The sequence below is a fragment of the Cuculus canorus genome, chromosome 2 (genome assembly GCF_017976375.1).
Source record: "Cuculus canorus isolate bCucCan1 chromosome 2, bCucCan1.pri, whole genome shotgun sequence".
NCBI lineage: Eukaryota > Metazoa > Chordata > Aves > Cuculiformes > Cuculidae > Cuculus > Cuculus canorus.
Window position 1 is genome coordinate 45777738 of NC_071402.1, and position 16647 is coordinate 45794384.

The 16647-nt window shown below is 37.7% G+C and overlaps 1 protein-coding gene across 1 annotated transcript in view; it reads right to left on the minus strand.

The window, feature by feature from the left end:
• ASXL3 (ASXL transcriptional regulator 3) overlaps positions 1–16647 on the minus strand; it is a 127489-nt gene that overhangs the window by 17088 nt on the left and 93754 nt on the right. Inside the window, 2 exon segments of the mRNA XM_054058533.1 lie at positions 1441–1546; positions 2014–2110. Of these exon segments, the coding sequence (XP_053914508.1) occupies positions 1441–1546; positions 2014–2110 (203 nt within the window).

Below are 16647 nucleotides of genomic sequence, written 5' to 3' on the forward strand. Positions count from 1 at the left end.
TTTCCTTCATGAAAGGTTGGTAACTGACTCTTCTCTTGACATGCATAATAAAAAGCCTTTATGTTCTTTATCTAGAAACCTAATTAATATTGTTTAATATTAAAAGGATTAACATCTAGACTATACTGAGGTCTCAAAGCTGTTAAGTAAGAATTTAAGCACTGGACAATAAGACAATCTGCTATATTAAGTCCCTAGAATTTCCATTAAGCATAAGGATAATGTGGCGTAGAAGTAGTTTTCACACTGAAAGAAAACACCTAACACGGATGTGCAAAATAAAATATTAAAATGGATCTGTCCATTTGCTGCCTTGTTTTCAGTACATTTCCCAGTGGTCTAAGGCAGTAAGTAGCAGCATTACTTCAGAATCCCTTTAGCTTCTCTCTTAATCTTTATGTTATTCACTTACATATGGAGGGTCCCCTGTGCTCTGGATTTCTTAAGTAAAAAACATGTAAAAACTAAGACATTTCACGTGATGATGGTTCCCTTGGCACCTTTTTGTCTGTTAAGTATTACCTATAATTTCCACTAAAACAGAGTTGAAAATAATAACAACGATAAAGTAATACTAAAAGAATTATTTGTAATTTATAATAATTAATACTTCTACTAAATATTTTTAAAAACAAACATGTAATTCTGAGTATTGATGGATTAACTTTTAAAACAAATTTTTATGAGGAAAATCCTTCAATTTTTCAAAGATAAGAATCTCCATAAAATTTTGATTTTTAAATAAACAGCATACAAGAACTGAAAGTTCAGCTGCTGCAGAATGACGTCTCTGTATGATCATCAATGAAATTGTGCTGACTCGCCCCAATCGTGCACCTGGAGTGATACTATTTCATTTTAGTCAGGTAAGGGCATTTATTTAGTCTGCATCTCACTTCTAAAAGTAGCCTAGTCATTGTCACTTTCAATTGTCTCTAGCCAACATGTCTTCAATTTCATGTATTCTACTCCAGCTACTGGCCATCTCAGTCAAAAAATAAAAAGCACTATTTGATTTTAGAAGCTTTGCAATGAGCTTAAAAAAATAAAATAAATATAAAGATGCTACAGAAACGTCTGTTCTGGTCTTCCAGTCTGCACAAGTTGTATTTATATTTTGCATGAGAGGAGAATTATTTTAATGCTCTCTTCTGAAAAGATAATTAGAAAACACTTGCATGCTTGGGCCTTGTGTCTTAACGTCTCCTTGGAATGAATTTTAATGATTGAGTTATGAACCTTTAAAAATGCAATTGTAAAGCAAGTGCAGACATGCACTATAATTCTACCCACAACTTCTTGTACTGAGGAATGACTGTCTTTGATAACTGCTTTATTAAGTTTTACAGCATATGATCGTGCTATGTGAAGCAGAGAATTATATTTTCATTTCTTCCTAAAAGAAAATGAAAAAAAGGTTTTATTTCCTTCAGTACTTACTTTTCACCATAAAACCTTTCAAAGAATTTTTCTTTCCAAGGTTCTGTTTTCTTTTCCTTTTCAATCTCTTGTCTGATGCGCAACTGCATTTCTGGTGTAAATTCTCCTAAAAAACAAATACTAGCATGTTGAATAAAAGTTGTCAAGCTTTAGCTTAATATGGATAATTACAAATTAAAGATACAAAGACGACAAACAGTGATTTCTGTTAGAGTCTTCCAACCATTCCAAATGAAAATAATGAAAAACAAAAGTGAGCATGACATAGCAAGGTTTAATTTACCATATAACAGCAGTATTTCAAAAGTATATTGGTGGGATTTAGTTGCATGCATTTATGTTTCCAAGGCTAACAGTGATGAAAATGGTTGGGTTTTTTTAAACTGTTGAAACAAGCTACCACAGCAACTCTAAGAATGTACACTAAATTCAAAATGGAACCAGCAATTTTTCTTTTGCTGAATTACTGGTGTTTTACATTTTCTATTCTGAAAGTATTTTTCAAAAGTAGAAACAGAGGCATTCTTCATAAAAAACATTAACTTTTGGTAAATCTGAGAAGTAGGGAGTTACCTTCTGCCAATCGCTGTTTCCACCCTTGTGCTGCATATGCAAAGAATTCATTATTTAGAGCAGAAGTACTGAGGCGCAAAACTCCATCACTTCCCATCTAGAAAACAAGCGGATAGTAGCAGAAGACAGTGTCAGAAACACTGATAACAAAGATTACATAAGAACAGAGTTCCAATTAAGGGAAGTGGGGTGAGATAGGGAGTGGGAATAACAAAGAAAATTATCTACTATTACTAAAACAGCATTGCCATTATAGTCATTCCTGTAAATGCAAGTGGGTTAATCCAGCATCAGTGTGCTCTCTTCAATAGTAACCAGTCAATGGTATTACTGATAACTCACTTTACAACTGATTGATGTGTTTTAATCACCACCTGCTATCTTGAGCCTTTGTCTAGAGCTATTGTACACAATCAAAAGTGAAGACTGTACTTGTGCATCTGCCTGGAATATAGTACAAAAAAAATTAATTAAATGTAATGAAGACAGTAACTGCTGTTTCTAAATAAACCTAACACTCATGTTAGCTAATATGCTGTACTGGCAGAAGACTGGATGACAAGTAACCTTAACAAAATAACAGTGCGAACTCAGCACTAAAACTAGCTTTTAAAACATGTAATTCTATAAGCATCAAGAATGAAAACTGTGGAACGACATGATAATTATTTTTACTTTCTACATCTGTCAAACGTTTAATCATAAAACATCATTAGAAGTCTCAATCACAATATTTTCTGCAATAATATTGAAAAGCAACCCAATTATTGAGCTTTCTTTTACTATAAAATTTAATGCTTATTTTCAGTTTGAAAGGATATGTCTGACTATTGAAGGAATTCCAATAACTGAAAATAGTAATTACAGAAAACAAATTAGCACTGTCTATCACCTCTAGCATAATAAGTAAACAGGCAATAAAATCAAATTAACAAATAAATAGACAAAGGAAGGCAATGCTGGAGGAGGTAACATTGCTAGAACAAACACTCTCGCTGCAGTTCATTTTACATTCTTTAAGGTAACTAAGAGATAAATATTTGACAACATAATTTGTGATCTAGCAGTAAAAAACAACACATTTTCCAACATATTAACCATTTTAGCTATGTAATATACCCTAATTCTCAGTTCTTGTTTTAAACTGGGGCCAGAAAGAAGCAGAGTTGTCAGAAACATTAAGTAATATTTAGCTGTATCTCCCTCTCTGAGCTACACATTTCACTGGTGATACTGGCCCTATTTTCAGAACAGATTTACTCTTTGCCTAGCTGCCCCACAATGGTCTTATAGGAGTAAACCAGAGAGATGTGAAGCTGTAAAATAAGAAATAGAATGATAAGCATGGATTCTGAAAAACAGGAAATGCTAAAGGCATTTGATTACAGCAAGAAAACTGCATGTGCATGGTACTAGGGTCCCTCAGCAGGATGCAAACCTACAGTACTGCTGCCTGTGATTTCCTGCTACGTGGCATTGTTTTGCCAACAAGTTATAGGATTTGCATTCAAGTAGAGTGCGTACGTCATGCTCTATGCTGCTCATGATGTGAGCTGTGGAACACAGGGTTATTGGTTACAGATATGCTATGACTAATACTGAAACTGGATAAAAACTGGAAAGGAACAGTGAAACGTGCAGCTGAAGCAACAAGAAAATAAAATCTTGAGACAAGAGGAAGGCCACAAAGAGAATGTATTTATTGTATAAAACAAGTTGGTATGACATATTGTCTTCTTTCTGCACAAATTAAGTTTCCCAGAAATATTTAAATTCCAGAGTTGGTTCGTTAAAGTGCTTCTTACATCCGGACAAACAAAGCAGCAGATGGTCAAAAACAGTACTCACACAATTTCCTAAAAGGTAAGATGAGAAGTCAAAAAGAAAATAATGCCAAGTTCCTAAATAAACAAGCATTTGCTTCCCACAGAAAGGTGCTGAAGCTACCTTCAGTTTTAACATAAAAGGAGATGAAATAATAACATCTACTCATGTGAACATAGGTTGACAGGTTAGATCTCATGCAAAGTTGGAATGCAGCACAAGAGGCAGAAAGAGAATGTCATTTTTCAGCAGCACTTTCAGGTTGCATTAAACATAATATGAAATTGTAGCCAAGTGTGGTTGAGCTATTTCACTAGGCTGCATAAATTAAGAGCATTATGAAGACTGCCAGGTTAGTTTACCATGTGAATACAAGAATAACAGTATCATCATCGTAACCCTGTTGTTGTAAAGAGGTGAGAAAAGCAAGCTTTGTAGGAGAAATTACTGCACCTTTTATTTTATTGGCTAATAATACTTGGAAAAAGTGCCAATTTTGGGCATGCAAAATTTCTTATACGGTGTAAAAAAGGAACTGCAAACCCTGAGCTAAATGACAGAAACACGTTCAATCAAATTCAAATGCTAACTAGTCCCCCCGAGAGAAAAGGACAGGCTACAACTTCAGTACAGAAAGTAAATGTTAGGAAGGTCATACGTAAAATTCATTATTTCTTGCAGACCAGAAAAACTGCCAAGTAGTAACTACCGGTGGAAGAAAAAAGAAGTTCAAAAATAGAAAAAAGAAGAGCAGAAATGGAGAATGGGAAGACTGCGCGGGCTACCTAAGACAAAAAATTAGTATAGGTCAACTAGAAGCAATGGAACAACAGATCATTTATGGACTGCATCGGAAAACAGATGCAGGCTTCACTGACAACTTTGGAATTAACTGTTAAAGCTTAAAAATATTAGGAAACTATGCTCACAAGATTGAAAATATCATGTTAAAAATGCTGAAGTTAAGAAAAGTAAGAACAACAAACTCAAAAAGAAGTCACTGCCTTTGATGAACTGGCAGAGGAGAGGTGGAGTTTTCCGGACATCTAAGCTCAAGGGACCACACAGCTTGTGGAAGACTTTAGCTGAAACAGCTGAAATCTAGACAGAAGAGCATATAATGATATGGAGGTGGAAACAGACTAATTAATTAGAAAGAAAGAAGCTTCCAGTGATCTGTTTTAACATGATATGAAAGAATAATTTCAGACTAAAACACTATGGAGGGGTACATGAAAGTAGTCATTATTATCTAGACTTGATACACATAATTTAGGGTAAGAGATACCAATGGAAAAAATGTAGGAAAGAAAGAGTTGTCCAGCCCCAGTGACTTCACCAAACTTGCTCAGAAATTTGAGATCAAAGAATACCTGTGCTAGGAATGGAACAGGAAAAATTTATTCAGTCAGTTAAAGCTCAAAGACAGAAGGATGACGACAAAAAAGCTAAAGGAACTCGTAATGGCCAAATTGCTGAAGTGATTGACAGAAATTTTCAGAATGTTACAAGAGAAAAAAGTACAAGGCAGAAAGCAGATCCACTAGCAAATCAGGAAAACAACCAAAACTAAACTAACAAGTTACATTGCTTCGCTATTTTTGATTCATTTAGAGGTTTCTACACGGGCAAAAAAAAGTTCTACATGGGGAAAACAAATTAGAACATAAACCGAGCAATTTTACATCTAGTTGCTTTGAAAAGAAAGAGGGAATGGAACACTTTTCCATCTACTGGAAAGGGTCTACTACAAACAACAACACTAAGACGATGTTTCAGTCCTTTTCTCAATACCCTAGTCATGTGAAATCAGGATGACATTTTTTCTGCTCTGTTAAATTTGAAAGGACTAAGAGGTCTTCCTCCTACAATATTAGCTAACAGCCTCTAATGAAATCTTCTTTTCTGATCTTGCCCAGAGAAAACATTTTCACCTAAGCCAAGAACTCAAAGTGGAAATGGAAAATTTGGAAGCCAAAGGGTGTATTAACTTCTCTACGCTCTGATGATAGAGACAGCACAATTAACCACTAGGTCTAAATTAGAATTTGAAGAAACATGCCAATAAAGCAGTTCTTAAATACACTATTAATTTTTATGGTATTTAAAATATGCTGTCCAACAGAGACAGTGTGTTAATGAATGGAAACAACAAACATTTCCTGGAAAGTTTATGTTTTATCCTGTTGAGCTTTAAATTTCTGGTTTTCTGATTAAGCACAATGGTAGAATTATGTTTTCTAATTAATACTTCTGTGCAGAATTCTCAAAGGCTTTTGAAAGTTCCTCTTTTTATTGAAAGCAACAAAAAACCGTTCCAAAACATACCTGCTAAAACACAATATCTGTTTGCGTTACAAAGCAAATGTCAAACACACTTATCAACAGAAATAGTATAATCTTTCTATGAACAACTACTTCAATTACTTTCTGCCAAGTTTGACTGAACATTCTCTTCTGACAATAAGGCAGAGATTCTTTCTTGTAGCTCACTCTGAAGATGTACACTGGTGGTTCAGTAGGGATGCAGCAAGTACTGCGTATGTCTGTATTGGTAGGTTATCTGATCTTAGCTAGAATGCCTCAAGACAAGGAATTAGCAAATCTAATATTTCTCTCTCTCTTTCAAATGGTTCAAAATTTATAAAACTAATAATGATCCACAATCTATAGCTGCTGTGAAGTGTAACATATTTCCTATGTGAAAGCTTATATATGAACATCATGCCATTTGACTATAATACCTCACAATACAACACCAAACAAAAAAATCAGCAAGAGAAGTGAAAATACATCCAAATTAAGCGCTCTGTATCACTCAAGTAATTATACACTTTCTAGGAATTGCTATTAACCCTCTTTTGTGGTTTTATACTTTAACTCAAGGGAAGAACAGTCCTATAATTGACACTTACTCAAGATGGAAAGCATGAGAAAATACATTTTGATACTTTCGTATTAAAGTGCCTAAAATATTAAAAATTTAGCAGCATTTTTAACACACAGATACAGGAAAAAAAAATTTATTTATGTATGTGAACAGACACCATTACTCTTTTGTAACACGGAACAAATGTCATTCTCCAGCACTAGGCACCAGGGTTAAACTGACCTGTGATGAATGTACAGTGCAAAATTGGCATAGGAGGATATGGAGCTGCTGGAACGGGTCCAGAGGAGGGCTACAAAGATGATCGGAGGGCTGGAGCACCTTCCCTACAAGGACAGGCTGAGGGAGTTGGGCTTGTTCAGCCTGGAGAAGAGAAGGCTCAGAGGAGACCTTCCAATACTTGAAAGGGGCCTACAGGAAAGCTGGAAAGGGGCTATTCATAAAGGCTTGTGGTGATAGGACCAGAGGGAATGGGTATGAACTGGAAGGGGGAAGTTTTAGACTAGACATTAGGAAGAATTTTTTCACTATGAGAGTGGTGAGGCACTGGCACAGGTTGCCCAGGGAGGCTGTGGATGCCCCATCCCTGAAGGTGTTCAAGGCCAGGCTGGATGGGGCCTTGGGCAGCCTTGTTTAGTGGGATGTCCCTGCCCATGGCAAGGGGTTGGAACTAGATGATCTTTAAGGTCCCTTCCAACCCTAACTATTCTATGATTCTAAATTTGTAACATATCAGAAACTGTCTTGCCCCACAAAATCCCCAACGGATTAGAAATTGTTATCAAATCTAGTAAAAAGTGACAGTAAGCTTCAGAACAGGTTGCAACAACAGAATGCGTCTCATCATGCACGAGTTTCTATGAATTCGACATCCTCTGAATGCAGATTACTGTAAACCGTGTTGACTACTTGGGAACACACACTTCAGCAACTAATTTTTGTGCTTTCCTTACACATCCATTATATTAGGTAGGCCAACCGTGTCCAAATTAATGTTTGTTCATCCTATACATTTTCAGTACTTCCTACTGGTGATCATGAAGTTTGATGCATTAATTGCTCTTTCATGCTACAGTGTCAGCAAAAACCAGATCTCACAGTACTTAATGTCCAGCATGGTTATTCATGTAATGAACTGCTTTCTCTTTTAAAAGCTTATTTAAAATAGGGTACCTACTCAGATTTCTTTAGCCACCCAAATACAGATGTAAACAATAACTATTTATAGCTCTTAACTGTCTTAATGGAAACACTGACTTTAGGTCCGACACTTTTTCAAGGCTTGTGAAGCATTATGTGGAGTGGAAGGCAGAAAGTGCAAAAAAAAGGTTTGGCACAGTTGTGCTAGTTTTGGCTGGGATAGAGCTAATTTTCTTCATAGCAGCTAGTATGGAGCTATGTTTTGGAACTGTATTCTGAATAGTGTTGCTAATACAGGGATAATTTTGTTACTGCTGAGCAGTGCTTACACAAAGTCAAGGCCTCTTCCGCTTCTCACAGCATCCCACCAGCGAGTAGGTTGAGGGTGTGCAAGAAGGTGGAAGAGGAAATAGCTGGGACATCTGACCCCAACTGACCAAAGGGATATTCTACACTTTGTAATGTCATGCTCAGCAATAAAAAGCTGGGGGAAGAAGAAGGAAGGCTGGGAGACATTCAGATTGATGGTCTTTGACTTCCCAAGTATGCGTGATGGAACCCTGCTTTCCTGGAGACGGCTGAACATATGCCTGCTGATGGGAATTAGTGAATAAATTCCTTGTTCTGCTTTGCTTGCGTGTGCAGCTTTTGCTTTAGCTATTAAATTGTCTTTATCTCAGCCCATGAGCTGTCTCACTTCTAACCTTCCAATTCTCTAACTGGACGCTTGCCACTTATCATCAGTGGCTTCAGGCCATTGCTTAAAGTGCTTTTGGGAATCTTTGAGAGTGTGAATAGAAGGAGCAACTCCTAGCAATCATAAAGCAAGCAATACCCAAACTCATACTTTACAAACATTATTTGATGACAAAGATTAACATTTGCTATTAATGCTTTCTATAATGTTAGTATCAAAGGTACACAAGCCTAGGCCCTACAGATCCATATGAGTGTAACTTAAAAAGTAATGGAGGGTGGTGGCATTCTTGGCTTGACTCTATCTTAAGATTAAAACAACTAATGTAAACGTCTAGATGTGGCCTAGGTTTCCAGTCTCTTGTTACAGCCAATGGAGATCTAGCTGAAGCAATGTTGCCTAGAGGACTATTCAGCTGACCTGCAAGTTGGCATCTACTTCACAGTGAGAAAAATAGCTCTCCAGGCTCTTTTTTCATATATTGACTCAATCTGCATCGTCTGTAATGGAAGTTTAGACACTTAGCACACTTTAGATGTCTTCATTTGGAGGTGAATCCTATCCTTCTCTGTGTCAAACAGCTCAGAAACTGGATACAGGAAAGCTACAAAGAGGTAAGGTACTGCAAACACCGAAAAGTGTAACAAGGAAAGCAAAGACCAAATTGATTCCTGTTAATGCTTACAAAGCAAAACATAAAAGGGGAGGCAATGCATTTCTGGAGGCGATCTACCTTGTCTCTTTAAAAAAGACACCCTTTGCCACACAGAGCAGAACTAGAGAAAAGGGCGGATACATTTGGACAAAACATTGCAGGTATGAGCAGTCACAAACATACTCCCCAGCACTAACAACAGACTGCTCCACTGGACACCAAAGATTATATTCCTGTTCCTCTAGAAACAGGAAGTTTAAAATGGGCACTGGTGACTAGTTTAGATGTGCAACTGTTTGGTGAGTTTGAAATTCAGATGTAACTGCACAAGACACTCAAGCACACAATCAGAGAATAAGAAGCTCTCTCCATGATAAACCTTCCAAACCTTCATATGATCTTTATATATACAGAAAGGTAATCTCCAGATTAGAACCTGTCCTGGAAACAGAAAGGAACCAATCTGCAAAATAGATTAAGAAAAGACAGTGCGCCCAGTGTCCAGCAGATTCCCCACCACTGAAGGAGATTCCAGGGGAAAAATGAAGGGGAATGAGGACAACAGAGACCACCCAAAGAACTTCAGGAAGGTCTTGGTAGGTACAATGACTGCAAAATCTACCCATTTCACTGGTTATTAAACTTTGATGTTCAGCTACCTTCACACTAAGAATACAGCCAGAAATGAGACTGAGTGGATCAGAAGTGACAAGGAGGCTCTAGAACTCATCAAGGAACCTAAGACTAAGCCAGCCTCAGAAGAACTCTGTGATCTACACATAGACAACCGATTGTTTTTTTGAGATGCCCTGGTGTGTCTTAAGACATTCCTACAGACAGATGCTGAATAGATACAACCCAGAACCCACGGGGGACCTATGTAACCTTTTGAAGAACAAGTTCGGTACTAGACTACAGACTGCAGTGTATCTCAGTTGACACAAGCATCTTATGTTTAAATATCATGCTTGCTCCCTCTGTCTTCAAGCTCTGGAAAATACGTGCAATGATTAAAGCACAAGATATTGCACTATACATAACGGCCTGGAAGCTGACAAGGAGCAGAGCAACAGCCAATACAGATTTGTCAAGAATAGGTCACATCAAGTCAGTTCATTTTCCTTGTGACAACATAAAAGGCCTTGTGATAGAAGAGACAGCACAAGTTTTACATCTTGGTTTTAACAACACTATGTCACAGACATTTTCTTCAGCAAAGATATATAAACTGTAATTAGGTGGCTACAGAACTACACAGAATTCTACTTAGGGAGCTACAGTTTATTTATTATCAACTGTGAAGCAGTATTTCAGCTGCATAATTAAAAAAACGGAAGGCATTTACAAATAACATCAGTCACAGAGGGACTGAGCACATGAAAATCTACAACTGAAACAAAAAAATTCTCTTGATGGATTTGAGAATTACTTTGGAAACAATAAGGATAAGTAGGGCATTGCAATAGTGTGAAATGCGAGCAAAGTTTCAAACTCTTGCAATACATAACCAGATAAATACAAAATGAAGAAACTGAGTAGCTATTCAATGCTTCTGTAGAAGAGCATTTGTGGCTTATGAGCACATGGGCTGATCACAAATTGAATATAAGTCAACTTTGCTATAAAATTGCAAAGAATCATAGAATCATTAAGGGCGAAAAAAACCTCCAAGATCATAAAATCCAACCTTCAACACAATACAAACATGTCTACTAAACCATGTCCCAAAGCGCCATATCTACACGTTTTTTTAACACCTCCAGGGATGGTGACTCCACCACTTCCCTGGGCAGCCTGTTCCAATGCTTCATCACTTTTTCAGTAAAGATTTTTTTCCTAATATCCAATCTTAACCTCCTCTGGTACAACTTGAGGCCAAGAAGGTGAGCACAACACTGAAGTTTTAAATGGGAATACTATGTAAAAATACAGAAATCAGTTCTGTTCTTGGTGTTACTTCTCCCTTGGGATGCAGTAATATGTCTGATTTTGATTGCTGCAACTATACAAAGTCCAAAGGAGAGAAATGAGAATGAGTGCAGATTTAAAGTCCTAGATCTACAAAGACTGCATTAATAAGGAATACTTCTCAAGAAAAAGAAACAGGGAAACGGGGAATGGGTTACTGCCTTCATGTTTGAAGGCTATTGCAAAATGAACACAGTAATCTCTATGCTGTTCATGGATATGCAGAGTAGTGAGACATATTTAGATTAGACACTGAGGAGAATACTTTCTAACAGTGAAAACAATGAAGCACTGGACTTATTCAGAAAATCTGTGAATTCTCCATCACTGACCAACCAAAAAACGTTTTGGTCAAAATCTATCAAAAAATGCAGACATTGTTGATCCTGCCTTAGCGTAGAGAAAACTGTATCCTGGGCTGCATCAAAAGAAGTGTGGCCAGCAGCTTGAAGGAGGTGATTCTGCCCCTCTATTCCTCTCTTGCGAGACCTCTTGTGGAGTTTCTGTCTAGTTCTGGAATCCTCAACATAAGAAGGATATGGAGCTGTTGGAACGGGTCCAGAGGAGGGCTACAAGGATGATCAGAGGGCTGGAGCACCTCCCATACAAGGACAGGCTGAGAGTTGAAGTTGTTCAGCCTGAAGAAGAGAAGGCCCAAAGGAGACCTTATAGTGACCCTCCAGTACCTGAAGAGGGCTACAAGAAAGCTAGGAAGGCACTGTTCACAAAGGCTTGTAGTGAGAGGACTACGGGGAATGGCTATAAAAATTGGAGAGGGGAACATTTAGACTAGACATAAGGAGGAGTTTTTTCACGATGAGAGCAGTGATGCACTGGAACAGGTTGCCCAGGGAAGTCGTGGCTGCCCCATCCCTGAAGGTGTTCAAGGCCAAGTTGGAGGTGTCCCTGCCCACGGTAGTGGGGCTGGAACTAGATGATCTCTAAAGTCCCTTCCAACTCAAACCGTTCTATGATTCTAACAATCCAGGAACCAACTATGTCAAGGAGTTCTCCACAGGTTGAGCTCTCCCTGTCCAGTAATAGTTGGCAATCATAAAACTAAACTTCCATCCACCTGAAAAATACTTTTAAGTGAACTTGCATGTATTTCACAGAATCACAGAACGATTAGGGTTGGAAGGGACCTTAAAGATCACCTGGTTGCAACCCTCCGCTGCGCAATTGCTGACCAAGTATGCCATTATCTATCTAAAAGTAGTTTTTCCACTTATGCAACTACCATTCAAAGAGACTGTGATAAATGGCACCAAACTAAAAGGATGCACTAACAGCTGGCAAGTTTATAATAGAGAATGAGCATGAATGTGCTTGGGTTAGAAAAGGAAAAGCAGCTGTAGTTGTCACAAAAATTCTGTAAGTTCTGTTAAACAACGGCTGCATTTCTGATGACAGTGTTTCTGCTACCCAACTCAATGTTAAGCAAAGATACTATATTTTTCAGCAGTCAGTAATATACGAGTGGTACCATATGGTAACTATCAGGTAAAACCAGAGGTTGATAATTGCAGGGAACAGATCATGTAGCTAAATCTTGCAAAAGATCACATAATAGCCAATTACTAGGAAAGCTGTCAAAGAAAAGATTTCTATTTCGCTTAGCTGGCATAAGACTGAAAAAAGGGATTTTTATTTTCTATAAATATTTCAGTATATTTGATATAACTATGGCTACTACTCATTTATAGGCATCCACCATTTTCTATTTATATCAGTTAAACTGTCAGCAACCAATGCTAACTTTTAGTATGCAAAAGACTTCTATGGGTTAGTTGCCTACTGCGTGAAATACACACGTTGATTGTTACCAAATCTTTGAAAACATATTTAATTTTGCTGTCAGATTAAAAATCCCCAAACCAGTAATTTTTTTTTTTTAGAATTTTTTTTTTTTTATGGCTCTTTCCAAAGCTTCTGAAGTGAACTGGTCATGCTTAATATTCAAGATGATGACTTCATACTATTAATTTATTGCAAGGTTATTTTCTGTAGGGCAGCTTCCCTGTTGCTGTTGCTTAAAGGTTGACCAAACATATGTTTCTGCTGAGCTGTCCATAATCATAACCATATCTTCTTTTGAAATCTGATTTAGAAACTAGCAATGAAATAACATACATCACTATTTCCAGATCAAAAAGGTGTATGCTTCCCTACACATCCCCTTTTTTTTTTTTTTTTCCTACAGTTTACCATTAACTAGCTGTGAATTACCATAAGATCCCCTTGCAGTTACTTCTTCTCCTGTGTGAACAAATCCAGCTCTCCCGTGCTACAGCCCCTTAAGCATCTTGGTAGTCCTCCACACTTGCTCCAATATGACAATGTCTTGAAAGAAAGGCTATCAATGATCACTTCTTTTGACCTGCTGGCTGTGTTCCTGTTCATTCAGCCCAAGATACTGCCAGCCTTCTTTACTGCCAGGGTGCTAAACTCAATCTTCGTTAATTTGCTGCCTACCAAGACCCCAAAGTTCTTCTGGCCATTTTTGAAGATGGGTGCAAGATCTCCTTTCTCTACTCATTGCAGATCTTTCCTCATCTCCAGGACCTTTCAAAGATGATAGAGAGTGGCCTTGCAAAGATATTACTCAGCACTCTCAGCACCCTTGGATGCAGTCTGTTGCATCCTATGGATTTCTATGGGTCAGGTTCTTGCAAGTAATCTTGACTTGGTCTTTATCTGCTGCTGGCAGTTCTCCTCTTTGAATGCTTTTACAAAGCTTAGGGGCTTGGGAGATTTTGTTGGTGAAAATGGAGGCAGAAAAGGCATTAAGTCAGCTGTATGTGTGTTCACAGTCATTAAATCACACACCCCCTTCAGCAATTGTCCCAAAGTTTCTTTTTTCAGTCTACTACCACTAATTCTTTGCTCCGTTCAGGATCTTGAACTCTGCTTCCCTGAGGAATGCGCTCAAAGTTGCGCCAGTGGAGTTTCAGCTTAGACATAAGGAAAAACTTCACCAAAAGGGTTATCAGGCACTGGAACAGGCTGCCCAAGGAGGTGACTGAGTCACCACCCCTGGAGGTATTTAAAAGATGGGTAGATGAAGTGCTTAGGGATATGATTTAATGGTGGACAGGTATGGTTGGACTTGATGTTCTCAAAGGCCTTTTCCTAGCAATTCTATGATTCACAGAAATAGCTATGACTAGCATGATAAGTTATTATTAATACCCAACCAGCTATTCCATGCTACTGAAAAGTAGATCTGCCTGTGCACCACCCTCATTTGCCTTCTGCATTACCAAAGTCAAGAAGTAAGTACTCTGACACTCTCCACAAATGTTCCTGTTCGCATTCAAGCAGGGTCACATACAACCAGTTCCCAAGACCACGTCCAGGCGGCTGTTAAATATCTTCAAGGATGGAGAATCCACAATCTCTCTAGGCAAACTGTGCCCTAACAAAAAAAATTTTAGCTGATGTTCACATAAGAGGCCCACTGCCTCTGGTCTTGTCACACCCTTCTTTCAGGTATTTATACACATTGGTAAAATACCCCCTTATCTTTCTCCTCTCTAGGCCCATCTGTAAAAGGAATTTCCTCATGAGAGGTGCTCCAGTTCCTTAATCCTCTCACTGGCCCTTCACTGTAGTGTCCAGTAGCTCCACCTCTCTCTACTGGTGAGCCCGTAACTGGACAGACTACTCTAGGTGTGGCCTTACCAGTGCTGAGTTAGATTGGATGGTCTAGCAAACTCCTGTAACAATGATGTCCATGACATTCAACTCTCTCCTGACCCCTAAAATTTGAACCAGACTGTAATCCACCATATAGAAGAGCTCCATACACATACACAGCCTGCCTTGAGGGCAACCACTCCCTTATCTTGTCTACCTATCCTTTCTCAAGGGAAGTAAATTTGCACCATGTTTTTCATATATATAAAAAGGAAAGAGAAACACGTACAGAGAAAGGTACAATATCATAATGGAAAGGAGGAAGAAAAGGGAGGGGAATGAATAGTAAAGGACTTGGTAATTACCAAGTTTAATACAAAACATTGATGATTCAGGTCTTGAAGACACAGATGGTAGGAATATGGAAGAAGTAATGTAGTTGGAAGCAACAAAACATTTAAAAAAGCAGATGAGGCTTGCCAAAAAATCCCAGAGACAAAAGTATAGTCACTGTTTCTTTGCCTGAAGATAAGAAATACTCATCTCAAACACAAAAAACCATGCACACATTTACACACAGTGCTATGACTTTGAAGAAAAATGTCTCCTTTCTTAAAACAGTTTCCATGTATTTAAAGCCAGGAAGTAAACAGGAATACAGGCAAATTGCTTTTGACAAGATGTAAAACAACTATCAGGACCTTTTCGCCATTGTGACCACAACATAGTTATAGTAAAACTGAGAATTACACAAATGATAAGACAGATAAAGGAATACAGTAGAGAGCAATACACGGATCTCACTTAAATGCTGCTCCCAGAAGAACAAGCTCCAGCACCCCAACTTCCTGTTCTAGGGAGCTGACATAGAAACATATGCTATTTCACTTTTCAGCAATTCTGATGCAATACAGGTTGAGTGCTAATTTTCACTGTCTATAATCTCTCTTCCACAGTCTCACCTTCTCACAGGAGAGTTTAGCCTGACCCAGAACACGGCTGAATTTTGTTTATTCCTGATTATGAAGTTATCAATCCTTATAAGAAAAACTCCTGTCATTGCCAACTAATCATTGACATAACATAAACTGTTTGTCCTCTAACACAAAATGAAAAGACAGATTCTGAAGACAGATGGTGAAAGTAAGACTGATTATTACTTTAGCCCTTTCAAAAATAACCAGACTAAACTTAGAAGTGAAACATCAAACGATGAAAAAGAAAATATCTACTACTATAGAAATAATTGCTTCAGACAAGAGGAGAAAAGGAAGAGGAGTCTTTTAAAGAAAGAAACAAAGACCTTTTCCATCTTCACTAAAGTGGAAAACATGCCGAGTAAGACTGAAGAATTGCAAACATATGTTTTCAAAATGAAATGTGACTTGTTAATTCAGACCTTGTCTAAATCAAGGAGACAAGTGGAATAGCTATATTCATTCCAATACACTGTAGTGTCAAAAAAGACAATAGAATCCAATCTGGCTGAGCTCAAATGCGAGAAATTAAATGAAGAATTTAAGGAGTATAGTAAATCTGACAAAATGAAAAGATAAAACATGCTTTAAAATGAAGCACAAAATGAGTAAAATATAAGAAAAAGTGTAATATGCAGCAAACAGTACATTCTAACTGCATTCAAATTATAGAAATTACAATTAAAATTTATTTTTCTGTTACATTCATCACACAAGTACCAACCCCAAGCATGTCAGAACACTCAACAAGCATCAAGTACTTCTAAAGGTACTAGAAGAGTCATATAAGCCTGGGGAAAAAAATATAAAATAGAAAACATATATAGACTGTGATCAAGGTACA